General features: G+C 42.5%; 1 protein-coding gene across 3 annotated transcripts in view; it reads left to right on the top strand.

Annotated features, from left to right (window-relative positions):
- UTP20 (UTP20 small subunit processome component) overlaps positions 1-22,862 on the top strand; it is a 65,690-nt gene that overhangs the window by 24,346 nt on the left and 18,482 nt on the right. For all 3 annotated transcript variants that reach the window (XR_007504597.1, XM_049791924.1, XM_049791925.1), the window contains 21 exons: positions 1,656-1,746; positions 3,060-3,145; positions 3,701-3,826; positions 4,383-4,549; positions 5,071-5,279; positions 8,305-8,448; positions 10,888-10,967; positions 11,888-12,114; positions 13,096-13,240; positions 13,659-13,746; positions 15,111-15,254; positions 15,890-15,940; positions 16,030-16,182; positions 16,729-16,884; positions 17,284-17,424; positions 18,350-18,487; positions 19,771-19,910; positions 20,428-20,507; positions 21,355-21,644; positions 22,067-22,206; positions 22,693-22,849. Coding sequence is in view for 2 of the 3 variants with exons in the window: in XM_049791924.1 (XP_049647881.1) it covers positions 1,656-1,746; positions 3,060-3,145; positions 3,701-3,826; positions 4,383-4,549; positions 5,071-5,279; positions 8,305-8,448; positions 10,888-10,967; positions 11,888-12,114; positions 13,096-13,240; positions 13,659-13,746; positions 15,111-15,254; positions 15,890-15,940; positions 16,030-16,182; positions 16,729-16,884; positions 17,284-17,424; positions 18,350-18,487; positions 19,771-19,910; positions 20,428-20,507; positions 21,355-21,644; positions 22,067-22,206; positions 22,693-22,849 (2,953 nt within the window). In the remaining variant the exon portion in view is untranslated. The remainder of the gene's footprint in view (positions 1-1,655; positions 1,747-3,059; positions 3,146-3,700; positions 3,827-4,382; positions 4,550-5,070; positions 5,280-8,304; positions 8,449-10,887; positions 10,968-11,887; positions 12,115-13,095; positions 13,241-13,658; positions 13,747-15,110; positions 15,255-15,889; positions 15,941-16,029; positions 16,183-16,728; positions 16,885-17,283; positions 17,425-18,349; positions 18,488-19,770; positions 19,911-20,427; positions 20,508-21,354; positions 21,645-22,066; positions 22,207-22,692; positions 22,850-22,862) is intronic.

Below are 22,862 nucleotides of genomic sequence, written 5' to 3' on the forward strand. Positions count from 1 at the left end.
TATATTAATTTTTCTTCTTTTGCTTGCACTTCATAACTTTTCAGTGGATTATAAGCACTTGAGAGTCAGAAACTGCCTGCACAGTACTAAACATCCAAAGACCCTTCCCAGGCTTTATCATTATCTCATTACCTGCTGACAGTCTGTGGTTTGTGTTACTTTAAGCAAAAATTATGTGGTATTCTGAAGCGATTCTGAAGTTTTCAGAGGTCATCGTACCTGCATTCCCCTGGCTTCTCTGTGTGGATCTGTTGGTCTTTTAAAACCACGAGCATTGCCAAACACTTCAAAAAATGAGACTATTCAATTAGGTATTTTAATATTGGGATTCTGCCATTGCCTACCTGTTAGAAATCTTGGTCCCAGTCATCATCTTAGGGACAAAGATTTTTATTTGGTGGTGGTTTAGACTGAACCTATATGCCATTGTAATGTCATTGTTTGCAGTGCTGGATACATGGAGAAAGTGACTCTTCGTATGAACTCTCCACAACTTGTCTAATCAGAGTCTTTTTACCCTGGTGACCTCTATCAAATGTCCATTACAAATACATCATAAAGATTTGTAGTTTGCCACTTTTTCTGCAAAGGATGGCCCTTGTAATGACAGAGAACTTCAAAATGTCACCTTACATGTTGGAACATGACAAGTATTTGATATGTAACCTGAATTGTCATTTAATCCCAGGTGTCTTATAGGTGTTTCATTTTGTTCCCACATTCTGGCTTGTATCTGTAAATTAGCAGGAATTAAAATACAGTGACAGTCCAAGTTTTTTATGTTTTTTTTTGTTGTTGTTGTTTTTCTTCTTTTCAATCTCCATCTCAAAATGTCCATGTACTTAAGTGGAACATTAGTTTCTGGTAGCAGTAACAAAGGCATAAAAGATTTACTGGAGGTGTGTTAATGAGTTCTGGACTGACCTCCCTTTGCCTTCACCCTGGACAGTTCACGCAGTCAGGCCTGTGCCACGGTAGGAGAGCCCTGGTGGGGCTGCACCCCGTGGCCCACGAGGTCTGGCAGAGGCAGCAGGAGGACCCACGCCTGCCCCAAACTCGGCGTGGGGTTGCTGGAAGGTGTTGTACTCATCCTTTGGCTGAGCCCATGGGGGAGAGTGGCCCAGCTGAGTGCCTGGAGAGTTCAGTGTAAACTATCAGGGGGAGCAGCTGGACGAGGACAGCCTCTGCCAGCCCCACAGCGCATATGGTAGAGGAGATCTCACACCTTCCTTATGCTGGTCATCTCTCTCCTCTCCCACAAAGTGGACATAGGGCAGATGTGGGATGACACAGCCACTTCTAGAGGAACTGAGTCCCATCTGTGCTTGCAGCCCAGCATAAGTCCAGCACAGTCTGCATCCTGGCTGTTTGTATTCCTTTCTCGTCAAAAGCTGAGCCCATCTAGAGCTACTGAGGAAATGGCCTTCTCTGTGCAGTGAAGTGACAGCTGGAAAGAGCTGCTTAGGAGAGGGAACAAGATACCTCTCACTGTGTCTCTGAAATGGAGGCCTGTAGACCAGGGATCCTCTTGTGTAGTATTTTTTTTTCTTTCTTGTTAATCAGTTTTAATAAAAGGTCTCCATTTGTTTATGATAATGCAGGATTCTCTCTTCTGGTCATTTTAAAAAAATTTTTTTTTTTGTTTGGTTTTACAGGCAACTAATAGCCCACTTACAAGTTTTCTCTAAATTCTCGAATCCTCGTGCGTTGTATCTGGAGCAGAAGTTGAACGCATTATATACCCAGGTGATGCTATTTGCTGGCCTTTAGAATTACTGCTAATAAGTGAACTCATTATTATTTGAATGCAGTGTCTGAGACAGCAGAAGCCTGTCACTTTCTGAACCCAGGCGTGATAGCTGAAAAAGGAGCTGTCGTTGAGAGGGCTTCCTAGCAGGCTTCACGTGATATGAGCCCCTTTAGCAAAGACCTGCGTGAGATACCTGGCTTAGTTTGTCAGGAGTGGCTCATGCAAACAGATCTGGCACAGACAAGTAGTAGTCTTTGGCAAGGTGGAGGAGTGCTGTAGAGGGAGTCTGTTCCACTTGCATGGCAGAATCTGGAAGAGGATTTTGAATCCAATGCTTGGCGAAGACCCAGAGAGATTTGTCCTTCTCCTACAGTGTTGTATCTATAAAGAGTAGGGTCAGTGTGAACAACGGATCATTTTGCATCAAATAAAGAAAACAGAATTTGTTCCTGAAGAATACTCAGTTTGATAAGATTCCTTTTTGAGGGATTTCCCTGAAGGGATTGTGAAAAATAGGACTCTGAAGAGGGATTGTAAGTCTTTTTCCTACACTCCTTAAAAGGGTGTTATATTAATTTTACTAGGTTTTCTTAGTTCCTGATTTGTGGATTTGTTGAGATCATTAGGGTTTGCTCTAATTGTTCCCAATTTGTGTTCCCTGAGGCTGCAGTCAGTGGGCTGTAGAACTGTACTAAGTGGCATGAACTTGTTAGTTCCCTGGGTTTCACCTGGTACCCGGTGTGGGAGTTGGAAGGTCCATTCATTAGTCCCCAGATTTGAGAATCTCTAAAGAACATCCACTCTGTTTCAGTCAACCTCAGAGTTTTGCTTAGGAAAAGAGTTGGTCCATGTGTTTGCTTGTATTCTTACAAAAATATTGAACAGATGTGTAAAGGTTGAAACAGCGTGTGAAGAACAGCCTGACATAAGAAGAGAGATTACTTCATCACTTACTAGTTTGGGTAGCCTGCTTTTTAATCTGGTCTTCCCAAATACATAACTGGTAACTGGTTTTGGAGGTTGAAAACACAAGCTGACAGTGGTCCAAAAGACAATTACAAAAACCCAAATATTATAACTATCCTATGTAGATGGGGGGAAGTGTATATGAGCTACCAGCAGCTGTGTCCACTTTTTAGGAGTGACAGTTGTGTATTCACATCTTGGCTTTATACTGGCAACACATACATTCTGTTTCATTTTGATAAGTTAGTCCATGACCTTGGAGCCTTTGGGTTGTTTCACTATTTTCAATAAGCACTTCTGTCTTCTAGATAGGGACTCAACTTCATTCTTTCGTCATTTGCAGTTACTGTCCCATCAAGATCAAAGTGTACAGAGAATAGCTCTTGACTGTATAATGACATACAAGCATCCTCATCTACTGCCATACAGGTAAAAGCTTTTATATTATTTTAGCATCTGTGAATGAGCCTGCTGTCATATCAGAAGCCTGCTTGGGGTCACTTGCCTCAAAGAGAGATCCTACCCTGTATTTGTTGAAGATATATATAAATTTTAATCAGCCATATATTTCCTATCTAAAATGAAATAATAAGGTCTTGAGGTTGGTCGGTGTCTCTTTTTGGTTTTCAGTAAAATGGCATCACTTTCATTCTGTCCCAGAATAGTGTGTGCTTAGTAGTTGCATCATTTTCAAAGGGGTCTTTTGTACTGGCGAGTCATAACCACCCAAAGTGACAGCATAAAAACTGTAGTTTGTGTTTGAATAATCGCTTCAGAATGTGTCCAGGAGGCACTTTGCTACATAATTAGCTTGAACTTGCTGGGTTTTAAAATATTTTCTGATAAAAGGGTGGGAACGTAGTACTTTAATATTTTATATACAGCATAGATTAGATAGGTAGGTAATTAGATATAGATGCATGTGTGTGTGTCTGTTTATTTTTATAACCCTACCTGCCCTCGAATAATGTTTATTATTCTCAGGGAGAATTTGCAAAGGCTACTGGAGGACAAGAGTTTTAAAGAAGAAATAGTCCACTTCAGTATTTCTGAGGAGACCGCAGTGGTAAAAATGGAGCATCGACCAGATCTCATACCTGTTCTTATGAGGTGTGTCATGAAGTGTGGGTTTAAAAGTTTCATGTCAAAATAGCATGAGCAGAGATGTAATGCTGCTGCTTCTCATTTTAAACAGTTGAGATAAATCTATGGTTAATGGTATAGTTTGATGACTTAGTTTGTGATGTTCTGTATGGTTTCCTTATTAACACATTTATGTAATGTGTTATGCAAATGGTGTTTTCTTTAAAAACAGCATTTTGGTAAATACTCTTTCTGCTGAGGCTTACAGAGAACTGTGAGAACATTTCAGTTCACCGAGTATTGCCACTTATTTTTATTAAGATATAGTGATGCAAGTTGTGCAGATAACTAGTTTTATACCTGAAGTCTCCAGCAAAGCTTCCATTGTAGTAGCAGAAGCTGATCTTTTACTGGGATGGTTTTGGGCAATGTGTAGTAATTCAGTGGAGACCCTGAAGAGGGGACTTCCACTCAGCTTGTTCTCGCTAGAGAATATTTTATATGGAGTTTCTCCTGCAGAATAAGAGGCTGGGAAGCAGATGGCTTGCTGAAAGCTAATGCAACCTCTTTTTGGCTCTTGAAGAATTCTCTATGGCAGAATGAGAAACAAAACAGGGAGCAAAACGCAGGGCAAGTCTTCAGCGGGCACTCGCATGTCAATCGTTCTGCGATTTCTCGCCGGCTCACTGCCAGAAGAGATACGGATGTTCTTGGATCTACTCTTTGAAGCTGTGAAGCAATTCAGTAATGGTAGGTACAGGCAGTAGAACCTGGGGGTATGCTACTTCCTGACCTGTAGATATGTGGGAGGTTAAATATGTTTAGTACTGTTATGTGCTTCAGTTTGTCTCTAACAGCACCTTGGAAGGATGAAAGTAAACTTCTGATAAGGACTGAGATTCCCTTGAGTTTTTTCTTGCAAAGCACGATTGCTCTGTTTTACAGGTTCAAGGTCAGAAGAACTTAATGACTGCCACAGCTGTGCAAGTAAGCTGTAGCAGGCCAGGAATGAGCAATTGCTGGCATTGTAAGCTAGCCTGCATATGATGGCAATAAACAAAGGTTGTAAAGTGCTCTGATACTGTAGCAGTGGGAGATGTCTGAGTGTCAGAGAGAGATGGATACCTAGAGCTGTCCTTATGTAAAAAGCTGAATGCGAGGATCTGTAATTTAGGGCCAGATGATACTATTTTTCATTGAAAATTATTTTTGGTAGTGAATATCTTCATGAGGCTTCTCTAGATAAGTTGCTGTCCCTTTGCCTATTGCAGGGCCTTGCCAGACTGCAGTGCTTCAAAGTATGTCAGAGCTGGATTTAGCTAAAGTCCTGCCTCTTGGGCGTCAGCATAGCCTCTTCAATGGTCTTGAAGTTGTGTTGAAAAACATGGGACACTTGATCCATCAGTACCTGCCTGAAATTCTACAGATTCTGCTCTGCATGACGGCTGTGGTATCCAGCATCCTCCAGCAAAGAGAGAAGGTACAATATATGCAAATGATATACAAACAAACATGTAAATTAAATTCCTTTCCCTCCTTCTCCCCTTCGCTTGCACATGTACACACACCTTCACTGGTTCAGGTAAAGATAAGTTTAATGCCGGCATGGAGTGAAGTTTAGCAATTAGATGTCTGTCAAAACAGAGGCCAATGATACTTGTCTGAAAGTGCTACAGGGCTGAGGTAGTGCAGGCAGAGTTAACGTATTTAGAAAGCTGCTTTGGACTGCATTTTTGTTTGAGTTACTGAAGAGAGAGTTGGAGGTGACCTCTGTGCATTGCTACCTGCCTGCTCTGTGGAGAGATGGGTGTGAGGGGGAGCTAAGTGATTTGTTGTAAGGATGTAACAAGATTCTATGGCTGGAAGTTGAAATTGGCCTTAAAGATGTAGTTGCTTGGCTGCAAGGATAAAACATCTGAGCAGGGGAAGGAGAGGATTTAAAGTTCCTTGCCTGAGGACTTTAGAGCAAAACATCTTTGAGGTGTTTTGTTGCAGTGCTAGACCCCAGGGGAGCTCAGCATTATGGATGATCACAGTGATTATCTACAGTGATTGTCTCCTGTCATGGGACACAGGGACAATATGGCTACCAGCCACGCTTTCAGCACACTAGAAGCATGTTCAGCTCTGTATCAGGAGTAATCATGCTAATCCAGTGTCACGATTTGGGTTTCAGCCAGGTATCTGCAGAGCACTGTGAATGTGTTTTCCCTTGCTGTGCAATGGCTGTACGTGCAGAAAGGGTCAGATGAGGAAAACATTCTGTTAAGGATTGGCTTCACCTAAAGATGGGGTATGTTGACTTACTGCTGCCCTGTGCCCAGGACAGCAGCACAGAGATCCCCGAGCTCTAGCTCAGCCAGCTCAAGGGGGTCTGTTGCCAGCTGTTAAGAAACTATGACATTGAGCCAGGCTTTTCTATCTTTCCGAAACCAGTGCCTTTGCCAGGCTTCAGTCCAAATAGGAAAAGGAAAACTTGTCTGGTCCGGTGCAGAGCCTGATTGTATATTAGGTGCGAAACAAGCAAACTGCACAGTCATCATCATCGCTGAGGTGTTGAAAGGAATTATGTGATGATAGACTAAGCAAGTGGTGTGTTGGAAGTAATTCTGTGATGGTAGACTGAACAAGTGGTTTTAGGTAATGAATGTTTTGTCACCGTGCACGTGTGTTCTTGCCAAGACCCATCTGTGAGCATTCGAGGTTAGAACTTGCCTTGGAAACAGTCCATCAAACATGGCATCCAAGGTCCCATAGTTGCCTGCAGGCTGCACAGAACCTTGCAACTGTCTTCATTTATGAAGGGGATAAGCAAACTTTAGGACAGCAGCATCCCATAGTCTTGGCTTAAGCAATGGATTGCATGTGCCTACATGTTTTAAACTGGGAAGGAGTTTTAAAAGCTGCTTCATTCATCGCTGGGATAGTCACATTTTGCCATGGTTACTACGGTAATCCTGTCATCGTTATGTAATGTGCAGAGTGACAGTCTGTCATTTGTCTGAACTTAATTTAGCACTTCATTAGCCCATGAGATGTTAAAAGCTCAAGGAAGAGTGTGAGAAATCTGTTTATCTTGGCTAATGATTAGAAGACATTCTTGGAATTTGAGAGTAATTTATTGCAGGCTGATACTGCCTGGAGAGTTAAACATCACCTTTGACCATTTTAAGCCAAATTATTCATTTACCACTTCCTACTGATTGTGTTCAGCATTGAGTTTCTTTGTTCTCTCAAAGACTCGATCTCAGAGCACTGCTCTTATGGCGACTGAACAGCAGGAGACAAAATTATTTTGGTTGGGTGTCACCATTAGCAATAGCAGCCTGGTTTGTGCTTTCTTTGGCCCCTCAAGCAGCTCCTTTGCTGCCTGGAAGCTGATTGCACACCTTTAGTACACGTTCAGCCCAACCTAGGAGGTCCTGGGCAAGAGTTTGGTACACTTTCCACCATCTTCTCTTTGTCTTTTTACCTGTGATTTTGGGTGTAAAGGGGGTATAGAAGTGTATTGCATGGTAGAGGGTAGTGTCTTCAGAAGTCCATAGGTATATCAAATGAAAAAAATTATGATGTCTTTCAGTGAGGCTTTGACACCAAAGCTGCTTTGCAAAGTAAGAGATGTAAGTGTTTATTCTGTTTGGGGGATCGTGATATGTACTGGAGACTGAGGAATGCAAGACATAGGTCCAGTCTCGGACAGCAGCCTTTATTTGCTCTGATGTGGCTCTGTTGTTTCTGAGACTGGAGTTCAGTACCTCTGCACTAGGGAGCTACCTCATGTTTGTGCTGTGAGCTGCATTGCACAGTATGGAAGCATTTTAGGTTACTCAAGTCAGGACTCTTCTCAAGGAGAAGAGTCAGAATGCAGCAGTGCATGAATAACTTCATGATTAGCTGTGTGGCTGATTTTCTTACTGAAATATTTTCCCCAAGAAAGGCTATGGAATGTAACTGCGAAATGGGTACAGGAAGCATCCTCCTGTAACCAAATGCTATACTCCTCCCCTGCGCCGCTGGAGGAAGTGATTCATATTCTTGCCTTCTCTATTTCTCCCCCTTCTCCTTGTCTGTTGATTTATTTTCTTCCCAGTAGATTTCAGTGTGCAAAGTACAACTTCATTTTTGAGACCTGATTTGGGTCCTTTCCTGTGTAAAAGAGAATTATTTAAGTGTCAGGACTGGAAATGTAACTGTGGTGTAGCTTTCTGCATTTTGTCCAAAAAGGGCAGATGCTACTGCAAACCTGTCAGCATGGATTTTCATGAGCTGAAGGAGTCCTGTGTAACTGGCTCAGTGCAGGAATAGGCACCTCTTAGAAAAATTGAGGTCAGCTGTGAGAGGTAGATTGCTACTGTGAACAAGTTAAAGGAGAAAACAGAAGAACACTGTGATAGTTCCAGCAAAGGTTGTATCTGTGGTCAATGAATTGCTGTATTTAATTTCAGAGAAAATAGTTAGTAGTTGTTCTGCAAAGGTCTTACTGGGGTTTTGTTTTGTTTTTACAGGTCCAGCCTAGGTTGATTAATCCACTGAAGAATTTGAGACGTCTTGGACTCAAGCTTGTGGCAGAGTTTTTTTCTGATTATGAGACCTACAGCTTCAGTGTGGAAGAGATTGATGCAGTTTTCCATGCAGTCGTATGGCCTCAGGCAAGTATTTCTTGTTCTTCCAAACAGCTTCTGTATAACATACACCATTCGGAGAACTCCAGCTACACTGGAGTCCATGTCAGCTATGTCCGTCACAAGATTGGATGCGGCCTTAGACAGATTCTGGCATTCTGATGTGTCCGTGTAAGGCCATTTTCTTGGCTCATGTCTGATTTGTCCTGAAAGAATCAAATCATAGGCTGAAGTACAAATTAATTCATCTGAATAAAATGGTTGCCATTTCTTTGTTCTTTAAGCACAGAAGCAAACTTCTTCCCTGGATGCTTCAGGGAACCAAAGTAATACTAGTCAGTTCTAGGTGCACTTTGTTACTTTTCTGTGAGATGGTTATTGGGCCTGTGGTAGGGGACTCTTGAAACAAGTGCTGCTGCAGGAAAAGAAGGACCCAGCAGGGTCTGTGAGTGGGCTGTGTGCTCCTGTACCTGCTTGCTGGGAGTCCCGTGTGAGCACAGCGACAAAGCACAGGGTTGTGGCCTTCATCAGAGAAATTCAGATCACCTCTGAGTTGGGAAGATGCGCTATTGTGAGGGGAAGAGAGAACACACAGTATTAAAAATGAGATTGTGCTGGTGGTGTTTGTGCACTGGGCTCTGAGGTTATCGGGGAATGCCTGTACCAGCTGCTGGGTTGTCTCTGCTCTAAAGGCAGTCGCCTCCACCCAAAGGGTAACCGAGCGAGATGGGCTGACTCCAACGGAGCTCTTCCACTGAGGTTTTTGAGGTATCCAAATGTCCAACTTCTTTGCGGCAAAAAAGCCTGTCAGAGAGCACCAGGAGTAACTGCTGTGGTCTAGGAAACCCCAGATCTCTAAATGTTGTGTTTGTTTACTCCTACCCTGTTTCTCTGCTCTACCAGCAACAACATGTGATGTGTAGTATGTGTATGTGGACAAACAGTACATAAAATAGTTTCGGGCAGTGCATATAGCTCTCTATTTCACTGTGCTGAGCACCAGCGAGTTTTATGTTCCTGGTTTGTCCATGGTGTCTTTTCAAGGCCAGGGTGCCACATGGGCAAAGCAGTGAACATTTATTGCAGTCCCAGAGCAGTTCAAGCACGTGGTTCGGGCTTTAAGTCAGCAAAGCAGTTAATGCTTTCAGGGAGTATTGTGTTTGGAAACACTAAGTAAATCTGAACAAGATGTAAAATTGTTGTTAAATGGTTAGAAGTCCTGTTGTCCTTATCAATGTCAGGAAGACAGAGCTGGTTTTGGAGCTTGGATGGTAGTGTGATCCAGAAGCTCCCTCTAAAGGCAGTCTCTACTGGTGGACTGCAGGAAGATTTGGTTTTGGCAGAAGAATCATTTGACTTGTGTGCTTTCCTTTTTTAAGGCTATGGAACTGAGGTGTATAAAAATCCCTGGAGAGGACAAATTGTTTTAAGCCCATTGTACTTGGAACTGGAGTTTGCTGCCCTTCATACCCCAGGAATTTGCTGCAGAGGCTCAATATCTTTAGCCTGCACAGCAGCATTCCTGCAAGATTGGATTAACAGTTTACTCTTCATTGTACAGCATCCAGAAAAGCTCTGTTTTATGCACAGCAATAACATTACCAGCCTTTGGGGGCAGGAGAAGAAGCTTTCTAATACCCTGGCTGTGATGGTCAGACCTGCTTTCTTTTCTGTTATGTGCAGGCCTTGAGCCCAGACTGAGCTAGTCCAAACCCCACATGTGCCATCCTGGCTATTGCTGCCAAATGCACTGGAGCATTCCCTGCCTGTGTGTTCACTAGCAGTGCCCTGCTGACAGTCCAGCTGTGGTCAGGGTGGAAATCCAGCTGTGTGACTTGCGTGCAGCCTGTTGGGTTGCAGAGTGGCAGAGAGGAGGGAGCCAGACCTGAGCACTGGGTCTCTTTTGCCTGTGTCCAGTCATGTGAAGGAGCAGCAGCTACTGTGTGGGGCTGAGGCTGGGCAACTCTTAGGTGGAGTGGTTTTGGACACAGAACCCTGTTAGGAGATCCCATTCCTGGGGTGCAGTGCAGTGCTCGAGCCTCTTCTTGAGCAGAGGGGGTGCTTTTACAGCAGCGAGGCCATGGAGACACAGAGCAGGTGCTGGAATGGGAGGTGCTGCGGCCAGGGCATAGGAAGAGTGGGAGGACTGAGGCTCGGGTGTTGCGCTTGAGATCTTGTAGGTGTATGTCTGGGAGAGGTTGTTAGGTCTCTGCAGCAAATGTGAGGCTCCATGAGGAGCCAGTTTCAAGAGGAGGGCAAAAATGGTAGCTGGAATAGTGTATAAATACAAGTAAGATAATCTAAGAGTGATTCCACAAGTACTGAGGAAGCTAGAAAAACGATGATGAAATCACTTTCTAAAAAAAGTGAATTATAGATTGTAGTCAGGCCTTTGTTAGAGGTGAGGTTTTTTAAGTGGTTTTACCTACTCGTGTTGTATTGGTATCTGATTTTTATCTCCTTTAGGTCTGCAGGTTGGCTTCAGAGAGTCAGTATTCTCCAACTTTTCTGCTCAAACTCATTCACACATGGACTAAGAATCCCAGGTAAGTGTTCTCACAAAGAGGCATAAGTGCTTCTCCTGAGTACATGAAATTCAAGGAAGAGAGAGCACACTAACAGGTTATGATAATTGTGTCAGAACTTATATTTTCTTTTTCCATTAGGCCATTATTCTTTTGATAGTAGTCCAGATGCAGTTGGGAAGCTTTCCAATTTATGCAGTTACTCTCTTTTTAGTGGGCTGCTTTTCCCATATATTAACAACTTAAGCACATATGTAGCCTAAACCCAGCTGACAGGTGAGGAGGAGGGCTGACTTCTTAGAATATATCTGTGTGTTGACCAGTGACGACTTAGTCTTAGCAGGTGCCAAGTCAGTTTTAGAATATATAATTTCATTCATGTTTTTTGATTCCCTATTTTTTTCTATTTTATGAAAGAATGTGGACATGTTCAGCACAGAATCTGTGACTGAGATTCTGATACTGAAAGTTGTAGGAGAGGGTTTTTTTGATGCAGACACTGTGAGAAATTCCAGCTCGGCTGTCTTGAGTGATTTTTTGCCTTTTCCACAGACTCACTGCTTTTCCTTTGCTAGGAAGATTCAGTATCTGTTTTAAGACACATCATTTGTAGGCATGAAGAACTTGTATACAAACTTCTGTAAAAAGATGGTCTTGGATCATTAGGTTAGGAGCAAACTAACAGAAGACTTGGACAAACATCTGTGGAGAAAGGGTTAGGTTTAGATGATGCTATCTTGAAGCAAGAAAAGGGACCTGATGACATCTCAACCTCCCTTCATTCTATTTTTCATGACATTGTTGTTCATTTTCTGCATTTTTTCCTTGTTTGAAGTAGAAGATAGTCATTATCTTTTTGTGTGACTTTTTGCACAAAAGAATTATATATAAAGTTCTGAACTTAAATTTTCAGCCATCCTTTTTTATAATCTTTCTCTCAGGTATTTCCCCTTGCTGGCCAAGCAACAGCCAGATCACCCGGAGTGTGATATACTGTCAAATGTGTTTGCTGTGCTGTCAGCCAAGAATCTGTCTGAGGCCACATCCAGTCTTGTGATGGACATAGCTGATAGCCTTCTCAACAGCCCAGATTTTGAACCCACTGAGCAGGTTTCCAGTTTGAGCGTGACTGACTGTGTTGTCATGGTCACTGGAGACATGACAGAAGGTATGCCTGCGTAAGAGTCGTGAGAGGCCCGTTGGGTGCTTTGGATGGATGTGTTGGATTATGATGAGGTTGTCTTTGCACTGGCTGAGAATACCAGGGAAGGAGACCTCCCAGTGGAGATGGAAACATCAGTGTACAAATTTGTCTCGACATGCTAAAAAACTGTAAAGTCCTGCTTGTCTAATGACTGTTGAGATCCACATTTGAGTGTCAGGGTCATGTCAGGGTCTTCTACATAAGGAGAAATTCCTTATGAAGAAGGAAAATGTTTGTGGTATTGACCTGTTTTGTCTGTGAAGCTTTGACTGATATGATAACTTTCAGAGCTGCATCACTGACTTGACCCTGAGCCTAGCATCAAGTTTTATATAAAGGCTTACTCCCCATATGCACGTGGTCATGTATCACTTTGATGTTTAGTCTGTGCTCCCTGACAAGAAAGATCCACCATTGATTCCTTTTATCTTTGAGTGGTAGTAGACAGGAGGGGTGGTGTGCTGTGTTTGATGCTGTGGAGCCATCTTTCACCTGTAACAGTCAAAGGTAGTGGACAGGAGAGCACTTACTGCTGTGCCCTTGTTATGGTAGCTTTGATTTGCACAAGAGGTCGGTGCTAGAATAAAGAAAACAACATCTATAAATGCTCCAGCCATTTTAGGAGATGGTTACTACCTCTGAGGACCATCCTTGGTACCTTTTGATAAGCCCACGCTTACTGGGGCTGTTACTGAAATCTGTGAGGAGAGCTTTTATTCTCTGTGTGTGCTTTCCTTGGTCCCAGCTCAGACACAGTAGACTTGGTCTCAGCAAGTGTTGGTGCACGTTCCCAGCAGTGAGCTGCCCTGCACATTCATAGATCCCATTGATTTTCCACTGATGAAACCTCCTTTGTCTACGTTTCCCTCTTTGTGTAGGGTTGGATCTCCCTTCTGTTGCTTGCAGTGCAGAGTTGGGTGTTGCTAACTGTTTTATCCCTTACAGAGAACCTCAGCCTAGGTTGCCGCTTGGTTCTGCCTCACGTTCCTGCCATACTTCAGTACTTCAGCAAAACAATGTTAAACATGGAGAAGGTGAAAAAGAAGAAGTATAGAGCTCAAGTCAGCAAAGAGCTGAGTATACTTTCCAAGTAAGTGATTCTTTAGAGCTCAAAACACTTAAAAAGGTGGAAGGAAGGAGGAAGAAAGAGGCTTTTTGTAATAGGTCCAAATTAAAAAACGTTAAGTCTCAAACTATTTAAAATTAGAACAGTTGAAGATACCTGCAAGTTGCTGGTGACAGAGGTGAAAAGTTTACAGAAATTGATTCTAGCTGTTTCTGTTGCTGGCACTCAAAGCCAGTGCCTCCTGGGGGTAGGAAAAGGTACAGAAATGCTTGGGAACTGAATGCTTGGGCCGATACCAAGATTTTGGTGGGTACAGTCTATTGGCCTGGATGGGCTGACAAAGCCCTGTGATAGGGCACTAATGCTGATTGAGTTCTTTTTTTGCTCTATACTGGTGATTGGATTGATACGGAATAGTAAATTACCTTGTCTCATTGTGCAGGATCAGCAAGTTTATACAAGAAAAGAGTCAGAATTCAGTGCTTGTGAGCCTTCTCCTCCCTTTCCTTTATCAGAGTAACATGGAGCAGGTAGGTAGAAATTACTTTCCCTCCCTATTAAACATATGTTTTTCTTTTAATAAAGTATATTTGTTTAAGATGTGGTTAAAAATTTTACTGATTGCATGCCATTTCTCATGATTAGCCAGAAACTAAGTTTTCAGGTATTTGTCATCTGCTCAGAACGCCGTGACATTGTGTGTTGATGTGTACAAGTTACTGGATACTTTGCAGGGATGCCAGTGCCCAGGCTGATTCTGTTCCCCCTTTTCGTGGGGAAGGTCTGCAGAAGTTTTTATGCAGTCTTTACCTCCTTTGTCACTGTAGTCAATCCACCAAATTCCTTGCAGTGTTTGCAATAAATGCTTTTCTTCACTGTGGATTTTATGCACCCCAAATCCAAAGGCACAGCATCTGGACGGCAATATGAATACATGTGGTTGAGTATGTAGTACATGCTGTGTAATGGGCAGTGCTACACCAGTCTGTTGCAGGATGAAAGGCAAACTTTCTACAGTGCTATTAACATGCTCCCATATCTGCTGCTTCCATTCTGTTGTCCTTCCACTCTTAAGGATTCAATCTGTGGGTACAGAAGTGTATCTCAGAACTGAAACTTCCCTGAAATCATGAATTCCTCAGGCATGCAAAGCATATGGGCTGCAGCAGAGCCCTCCATGGCTTAGGGTTTTGTAAACTGTTAAATAAATCAAGCACTGAGAATATTGGTAGATGATTTTGTCTGGGCTTCCCTCACTGCTAAACCTTGTTTTCAGAAATATAGTCCTGTCTACAATGAATGAATCTATCGATTATTCAGCTTGATTGCTTGAATCCTTGGATCCAGGCTTGGGTCTTCTTTTTTCTTAAAAGACATACAGTTGCTTAATGAGAGATTTTAGGTTTTCAGAAAGAACTGCTAGGCAGCAACCTGTAGCTTCTGCTTTGCAAGCGGTCATTTAATTGTTCAGAGAGGATTCTTTGGTTTTAAATCTGTGAGTCATTAGGGGACCATACATGGCTTCCATTCAGGAAGATCAGACAAGTGTATGGTGCTGTTAATATTCATTTCACAAGTTAAAGAAAGACTGCTTTTTAAAGCTCTGTTAGTTCTCCTGACCTTTGAGTCATTTGAGGAGAGACACAAAAAGAAGTCTTGGTTGTGATGGCACTCTTCTCCAACACTGTGCTTGTGTCTAATTGAAAGGTTGCAAGTGCTTCTGAGAGATTTGATGATTGCCTTGTGTCCTTCTAATTTGTTCTTATTCAGTATCTGTGATCTGAATAAAATACAGCAAAGCGGTTAAGTTCGCTCTGTCTTGAAATATTTCCCAACGAAATGGAATAATCTCGTGAGGTTTCAATATTTATTGACAGTTATCTGTCTCTTTCAGGGTACAGAGATTGACATTCTGGAGACAGTGCAGAACTTGCTGAGGCATTGCTCAAACCCTACAAGCTTTCTCAAACCACTGGCAAAGCTTTTTTCTGTCATCCAGAACAAACTGTCTCGACATAAGTTGTGCTTGGTATTTCAGGTATTGCATTTTTACATGTCTTTCTGTTCTTTTTTTACTCAGTGTAAGAGATCAAGAACAAAATAAATAGCAGTATTTATCTTTGTTATACATGAGCTTAAAACCGTTTTTAATCTACATAATCTGTTAAGTGAAAGTAACAGAATTGTATATGATAGAAATTAAAGAGCTGCATGAAGATTTGTAAAAGTTTTGGCTTACAGCCTGGTTGATGTGAGCATCACCAGGGTTCTTTTGTATAAGAGAAGCCAAATAAAGCATACTTCATCCCTAACAAATCCTCTATCTTCATGAAATAAGAATGGATTTCAGCATACTGAAGATGATGTTTATTTGTATTCTTCTCTTACTGATTTATAGCGGTCAGGTTGTTTTGTACATCTTTGAAGTGACTTACATAACTTTTTTTTCATCAGGAAAACCCAGGAAACACTCAGTGTAGTTATTTAAAAACTCAGGAGCTTAAAAGATACATCTTTGAACTTAAGGAAGAATGGCTCTTTTTAAGCTTGTAACAGGAGAAAGATTGATGCTGTTGCTTGCTTTATTTTTTTTCTGAAGTGATAAAGTCTTGAGTTCTCCAAATTTTTAACAACTATAACAGTTAAACTCTTTTCTCTTATGTTTCCTTTTAGACTTTATCTGATTTGGACTGTGAATTGAAATATATTACTGATGTTGTTAAGGTATGCAGTTTCTTTGCTCACTTTTTTCCCCAAGATTGTATTGTCAAGTTTCTGGCCTTTTTAATGAATGACTTATTGCTCTGTCTTAGCTGAATGCCTTTGATCAACGACATCTCGATGATATCGACTTCGATGTACGTCTGTCAGCATTCCAGTCAATCACAGCCCACATCAAGGAAATGCAAGCAGTGGATATTGACTTCCTCATCCCTGTTATGCACAACTGCTTCTATACCATCCAGGTTGGCTGAATGTTCCTTCTGTTGTTTTGTGCACCATGTGTCTGTGATGGATCTAACTTCCAAATTATTTCCACTGGCTGGTTTTTGACACTCTGAAACTTTCAGAGAGCATATTTTAGTCTTCTTACAAACACCTGTTTTTAATTTTTGTCCACTTGCCTTTTCATCTGTGTGTCTGGATGGGCAAATACAGTGCAGCAAGAATGCTCGCCTGAGCACGGTGCACCTTTCTGTCAGTGAGCCCTGGAACTGTTCAGTCCATTTGTACTGTATTAAAGGCATATTACAGTCTTGAAAAGCTGCTTTTCTTTTTGTTGCAGCATGTTCTGGTTACGTGGGCCTGCTGGTAAATGTAAAAGAATTTTTCCTGATTGGAAGGGTGGGCATTAATTTAGGACTAGAACTTCTACAGGAAGGATTTCAAGAGTGACTGGGTCTCTACAGGCCTTGTTATGTTGTGTCTGGTGGTACTGTTCCGCCCAGTCTTTTGGGGAGAAAAAGGTGTCTTATCCAGACTCACGTGGTGTAATTTCTTCATCCACTCAGCTAGGGGATATGGCTCTTAGTGACAATGCAAGCCTTTGCTTGACCAGTTTTATTCGCCGACTGGCAGAAATTGACCACACAGAAGACGACTACAAGGAGTTAATCCAGCACACTCTCCTGGAGTCTGTGAGAAGGGGGCTGAAGAGTAAGGCTGAGGTAAGGCAGTGTTATCTGATTACACATCTGCATCTGTCTTCAGGATACCAGGGTACATGAGGCATTTATGGATGAGTTCTCCGAGTCCCTTGCTGGGATAAGAAGTACAGATACCCACTGTAAACTTACCCTTTGTTTGAAATCTTATTGAAATCTAAAAAGTGATAGAACTCGTCTGTCTTCTGTTTCTTTGCCATTGTTCAGCTTTTCTTAGTTGTAGTTTATGCTTTGGAGGGGAAACTTTAATTAATGTGCAGTCCAAAATACGGGTGTATTTGCTGTTACCAAAGAATAGGACTTGCTGGCCTGAAATATTTGTAAATGACAGCACTGCTGTTCTGAGGAGTGTGTAGCAACCTCTCTGAGGGGTACTTAATGTTCACTGCTTGCCATTTGCAGAGCATCCAGCAGGACTACACATCATTGCTTTCCTGCCTCATTCAGACGTTCCCAGCAAATCCTGAATTCCGGGACTTGGTCCAGTTGACCAACTGCCATGATCCTGACATGGACTTCTTTGAGAACATGAAACACATGCAGGTAAAAGGCAACAGGCATTCCCTACTGCCTTTCTCCCCCTGCCAAAACAAAAGTATTTTGCTGTGGGGTAATGTTTTCCAAAGCATCTGTGCGCTGTTTTTACAGGGAAATTGAACCTGTGTCATTAGATACTGTTGAAAAAAAGGGATGTGGGCATTGTCATATGGGTGGTCGTGAATCAAAGTCATATTTCTGTCTAGAAATTTCTTGGGTTTATGATTTAGCAGCACTGTTTTTTACCTCTTCCTAATTTAGCTAAAATAATGGCTTTCATTTTAAGTGATTGTTCATGATCTTGAGCAGGCAACTCCACATTACAACCTGTGTGTGACCTGGCCCACAGTCAGCGCAGTGCCCTGAGGATCCCTTTGACACAGGCAGGGAACAGGTCTTTGTTTTTTCTGTTCCCTGTTCCCAGCCTGTTCCCTGCTGCTCTCTGTCTGGAGGCTTTGCAGCCCCTTTTCATTCACAGACCTTTGTAAAATAAATGTCGCACAAAGCCTCATCTCCTGTTTTTTCGTGCAGTATGAAAATACGGTGTTTCTCCTGCTTTCAGAAATGCAATCAGAGAGTGTCTTTCTTAACATCCATAGTTATAAGTAGAGTCTAAATTTTTTCCTTGTAGTTTTATCAGACCTTATCTTGTGTCAGTTCCCTTCCCTGTCTGAGACCTTAGGATGGCACAGTCTTATGATTGTGAATTCACAGTGAAATATCCCATTGAGTTGGAATATTTATTGAGGCAAAAGGCTAGTGAAAGCCCAGAGACTGAAGGAAAAGGGCCTGTCCTGTCCTTGGAAATGACCATAATATGTTTATGTCATTACTTAAAATTGAGACATTTTCAGAACTGCTGAAAGTATGTGCTCCCTTGTGCTAGCTGTGACTCAAAGGCTTCATTCACTGTCTTTCGTGTTTGGCTCAGATCCACAGGAGGGCACGAGCTCTGAGGAAACTGGCTAAGCAGCTCACTGAAAAAAAGCTTGTGTTGTCTTCTAAATCCCTGCAGAACTACATCATGCCTTATGCTACTACTGCCATTTTTAATGAAAAAATGCTTAAGGTAGGCTTTTAGATTGAATGCATCCATTTGAATATTTTCACCTTTCTTGTATACCATTCTGCTTAAAAGACTAACCTCTTTGAAATGCTGATAGGTTTGTGGAGTGAGTGTTCCCCTTTCAGACAAGAGCGCTGTGCTGCCTTTTGTGGCAGAAAGAGGGTTTGGAAGGTGCAGATGCAGTCTGCACCCAATCCTATATCTGCTAAACCTGTCCTGTTTCTCGAAGGTGGATCTCTTAAGTGTTTGGTGGTTGGGGTTTTTTTTGTGGTTTGGGTTTTTTTACTTGGGTTATATTTGTTTGCTTTTTTTGTTATCAGGTAATTATTTTTTTCCCCTCTGCCTCCAAACTGCTCTCTTGCTGTTCACTTGTGAGTTTAGTTACTGTTTGGCAGCAGAATGTGTGTGGTGGGGAACATAGGCTGTGCCTAGTAATTGAGGTGGGAATAAATGCTGGTTTTTCTGGAGTTACAGGAGAGCTGCAGGAATCTGCTGAAAACCTCTGAAATCATTAGCAGCTTTGTAATTAAAAGTTTGAAAGGTGACATATTGTTTGTCATTTCCCATACATTTTATTGAAAATATATGCAGTGAAATTACCTGTGATGTCAATGTGCATAGACTTTCTAACTGTGACTTGGAAAAGCAAGGTTTCATGCTGCTGTAGTTCCCTGCACACTGTCAGGAGAATAGTAGAGCTGCTTACGTCAGACCAAGCAAATGCCTAATTGCTTACTGTCAGCAATATTCTTTTGAAGCAGAAACAATTAGAGCTTAGGCACAGGACCCAGCACCTGCAGCCCTTCAGACTGTGCCCATCAGTAGAGTGACTGCAGTCACTCTTTGACCAATGGGAGGTAAAATGTGTTGATTGAAACCTTGGTGAAGAAACAAACACATTTTATTTTGCATCAGAAATGGGTTAACGGTGTGTATTTCTAGTTGATCAGCATAGCCCAGCAATGTACCATGTGTCTGTGGTTAGATATCTTGACTGGTTTTTAGTTCTTCACGCAAGTGAGCCCATAGATTGAGTTATGTGAGAAAAGTTAAAAGTGTGCAGAAATATTTGGAGGAGGTGGGTCTGGAGATCTGCTTGGTGAAGTGTGATATTCATTTATTTATTTATTTTTAACCTGGTGCTTGGGAGGAGATCTAAAGGCTGAGCACCAAGCATCCCCACTAGACAGACATTACTTCTTCTGGCTCTTGTTGCTTTAAGTATGCTTTAGACACATATTCATCATGAATGCGTAACAGTAACTGAATTTTTATCTTTTGGGCAGCATGAAAATATGGTAACAGCCTCAGTTGAAGTTGTTGGAGCTGTTTGCCGACATCTGTCGTGGTCAGCGTACTTGTACCACTTAAAGCATTTCATCCATGTCCTGCAAACAGGACAGATCAGTCCAAAGCTGGGAGTCAGGTAGGTACCATGAGCAATGCTGCTCTAGGTTTAACCAAAGACTGCTAAGGCAAAATTCAGTGTCTTAAGGAGCATCGCATGGATTTTAGCCTCTTCCCTGGGATGAGGTTGCCCACTTTGAGGTGGCCTTATGCAAGTGAAAGTGGGCATGGCCTTGCAGCCTGCAACTATGAAGGATTAACAGGTCCCTACTTTCTCACGCTGTGTCTCAGAGTGCGTGCCAGCATTAGCAGCTTCTGCTTCTGTCAGGCTGTCTCTGCTCTTGGGACACCTCCATTGCTTCAGTACCACCGCCTGTGAGTTTCACAGTGAGCTAGGTCACAGAATGCATCTAGCTGAAAAGCAGCCAGTTTTTATTACTTGGCCTGTTATTTCAGGGTAAACCTCCTTATGCTGCAGTGTCACTGGGTTTGAAGTTTTTCAAGAAGCGCTTGTTAAGATTTTCTGTTGTATTGGTCTATACAGCCTCCCCTTTTTGTGCGGAGGGCTGATCTGTCTTTGTGTTTTCCTTCCACAGCTTGTTAGAGACAGTGCTGGAAGCCTTTCACTTTGACCATGAAACACTTGAAAAGCAGCTTCTGACCATTGACAACCAAGGTGAGCTTTCTGCTCCTGACTGTAGAAACACTACCTCTGACTGCTCAAAGTGCAGCTTATTGAAATTTTGTGTTTTGCTTTTGAGGTCAGCTACTCCTATCTTTTTAAAATGTGCACATTGGAAGCTAGTTTTGACTTGCCTCCTCAGGAGCAATGCAGACTGTCCTCCTGTGTGTTGACAAAGTGAGGAGAGGTGGGGGGAACCATCTCCACATTACCTCTCCATCCCAGGCCTCCATAAGTCAAAACAGCCCTAGCTGGGTTTATGCAAATCTGAGGGGTTCTCCAAGGTCTGCATCCACCCATGTGGCTGCTGACACATCTAAGATTTTTGTCCTTGATGTTGGCTGCTCTCATGGTTATCTGCAGCCTGAAAAGGGTGCTGTATGTCCTTACCTTGCTTCCTCTGTCATTTCATGGGAAAAAGTAGCATCTTTGGCTTCTTCACTGTTATGGTTACCTATGTTATGGCTTTGCGATATTCTGAGGAAGGAGGAGGATATCTCACAGCTGTACTTGTCACTACCTCTTGCCTTGTGAAATTCTCAAATGTAAGTGAATGGCAGTTCTCTAAGGTTCAAGCACATTGACCTTTGCTAAGCTGTCTATGAAGTTCAGCTGAAGAGTAACCTAGTTGTTGCTTTAAGCCTAGCCCTGAGGGGTAAATATCAGAAACTGGCATGCCAGAGCTTCTCTCCCCCGTAAAACAACTCTGATGCTTACTGATTGCTTGCTGTCATTGATGATAGGTCCTTGTCCAGAACAAAGCCATCACAAGAGCCTCTTTTAAGGGCTCGATTTTTCTGGCCTCCTATATTTACTTGTGCTTTTGACAATTACTTGACAGAAGCTGCTGCCATGGACCTTGAGCCGGTGGTGGAGGCTGAAGAAGCCATGGAATTGGAGCAGAGTGAAGGGGAAGAGGAGGTGATTGAGGAAAAGAAAGGGAAAAATCTCCCTGAGGAGCTGGCAGAACCTAAGCAAGCAGCTGAGACATCTGAAGATGCTGAGCAAGTGACCAAACCTGTTTCTTTCTTACCCCGAAATAAAGAGGAGCTGGAGTGTTTGATCAAACACATTCAAGAGACAGTGACAGTCAACATCTTGCCTAAATTGCACAGGTGTATTGTTGCAAAGGTGAGGAGTTGGCACTGGAAAGATGTTCTGCAGGCCTGTGCTGCTACTGTAAATGTTGGGGTGCTACTTCAGAGCCCAGTGGAAATGCAGCACATTAAAAATAGACACAACTGGAGAGAGACCACCTGAAGACATAGAAAAGGCTTCATCCCCTTTGTTGTGTCATGGAGATTATTGACAGACTGAAACGATTCACTTTGTGCAGCCTGTTGAAAAGTTCTCAGCCACTTGCTAGCACTCAACGTGGCTCCTATATTGAAAACACAGGGATTCCTCTTACTTGTCCTTTAGCTGTCTGGGTTTTTCCTGTAGTCAGCAGAGGATAGCAACTTGCCTTGTTGGCCTCTTCTAGGGTTAGTTGAGAAAAAGTAGGATTTGTTTATGTATATTAAAAGCGCATTGTGTCTTGCTCTCTTAAAAAGGTTAAAAGAGATGAGGAACACAAGCTTGTGAAATCCAACGTTGTGAATGATGATGAGGTAGTTCGTGTTCCATTAGCTTTTGCAATGGTCAGGATGATGCAGTGTCTTCCCCAAGAAGTGATGGAAGCCAACCTGCCAAGGTAAATCCTGTTGGAGCTCCTTACATGCTGTTCGTTGTGCTGGGAATGAGTGCAGGCACCTTTCTCAGGCTGTGGTTACGTACAAGGCTAAATCCAAGAGGGGCATCCTTACAGGCCTCAAATACTTTTTTTTTTTTTTAAACTCATTTTCCTAGTGACATTACCCTTTGTCAGCATTTGACTTCTGTAAAGCTAAGTTTGAAAGGAACTTGGTCAATCCTTAAGTAAGAGCAAAACTGTGATGCAAGGTGCGGAGGTAGGGGTGGCAGAGCTGGGGAAAGAACAATGTACAGAAAGAAAGAACAATCAGTAAGATTCCGACAGCAGGTGTGTGTATGACTATAAAGCTTTTCTGTGAGGCTGGCTTTGAGTATAGCTCTGGTTGTGAAACAGCCCTGAAGAGCAGCCCCCTTAGCTAGCAGTGTAATTAGTTCTGCTCTGTTTGGGGCAGAGTTTGGGAACTAAGCTGTCTATCTCTGTTTCCAGCATCCTGCTGAAAGTTTGCACGTTTCTGAGGAACAGATTTCAGGAAATCCGGGACATCGCCCGTAACACCCTCATGAAAATCATGGAAGTGTTGGGAGTCCAGTACCTTCTGTACATCTTAAAAGAGATGCAGTCCACTCTCGTCCATGGGTACCAGGTGATGCTGAAAT

The sequence above is a fragment of the Accipiter gentilis genome, chromosome 34 (genome assembly GCF_929443795.1).
Source record: "Accipiter gentilis chromosome 34, bAccGen1.1, whole genome shotgun sequence".
Taxonomy (NCBI): Eukaryota; Metazoa; Chordata; class Aves; order Accipitriformes; family Accipitridae; genus Astur; species Astur gentilis.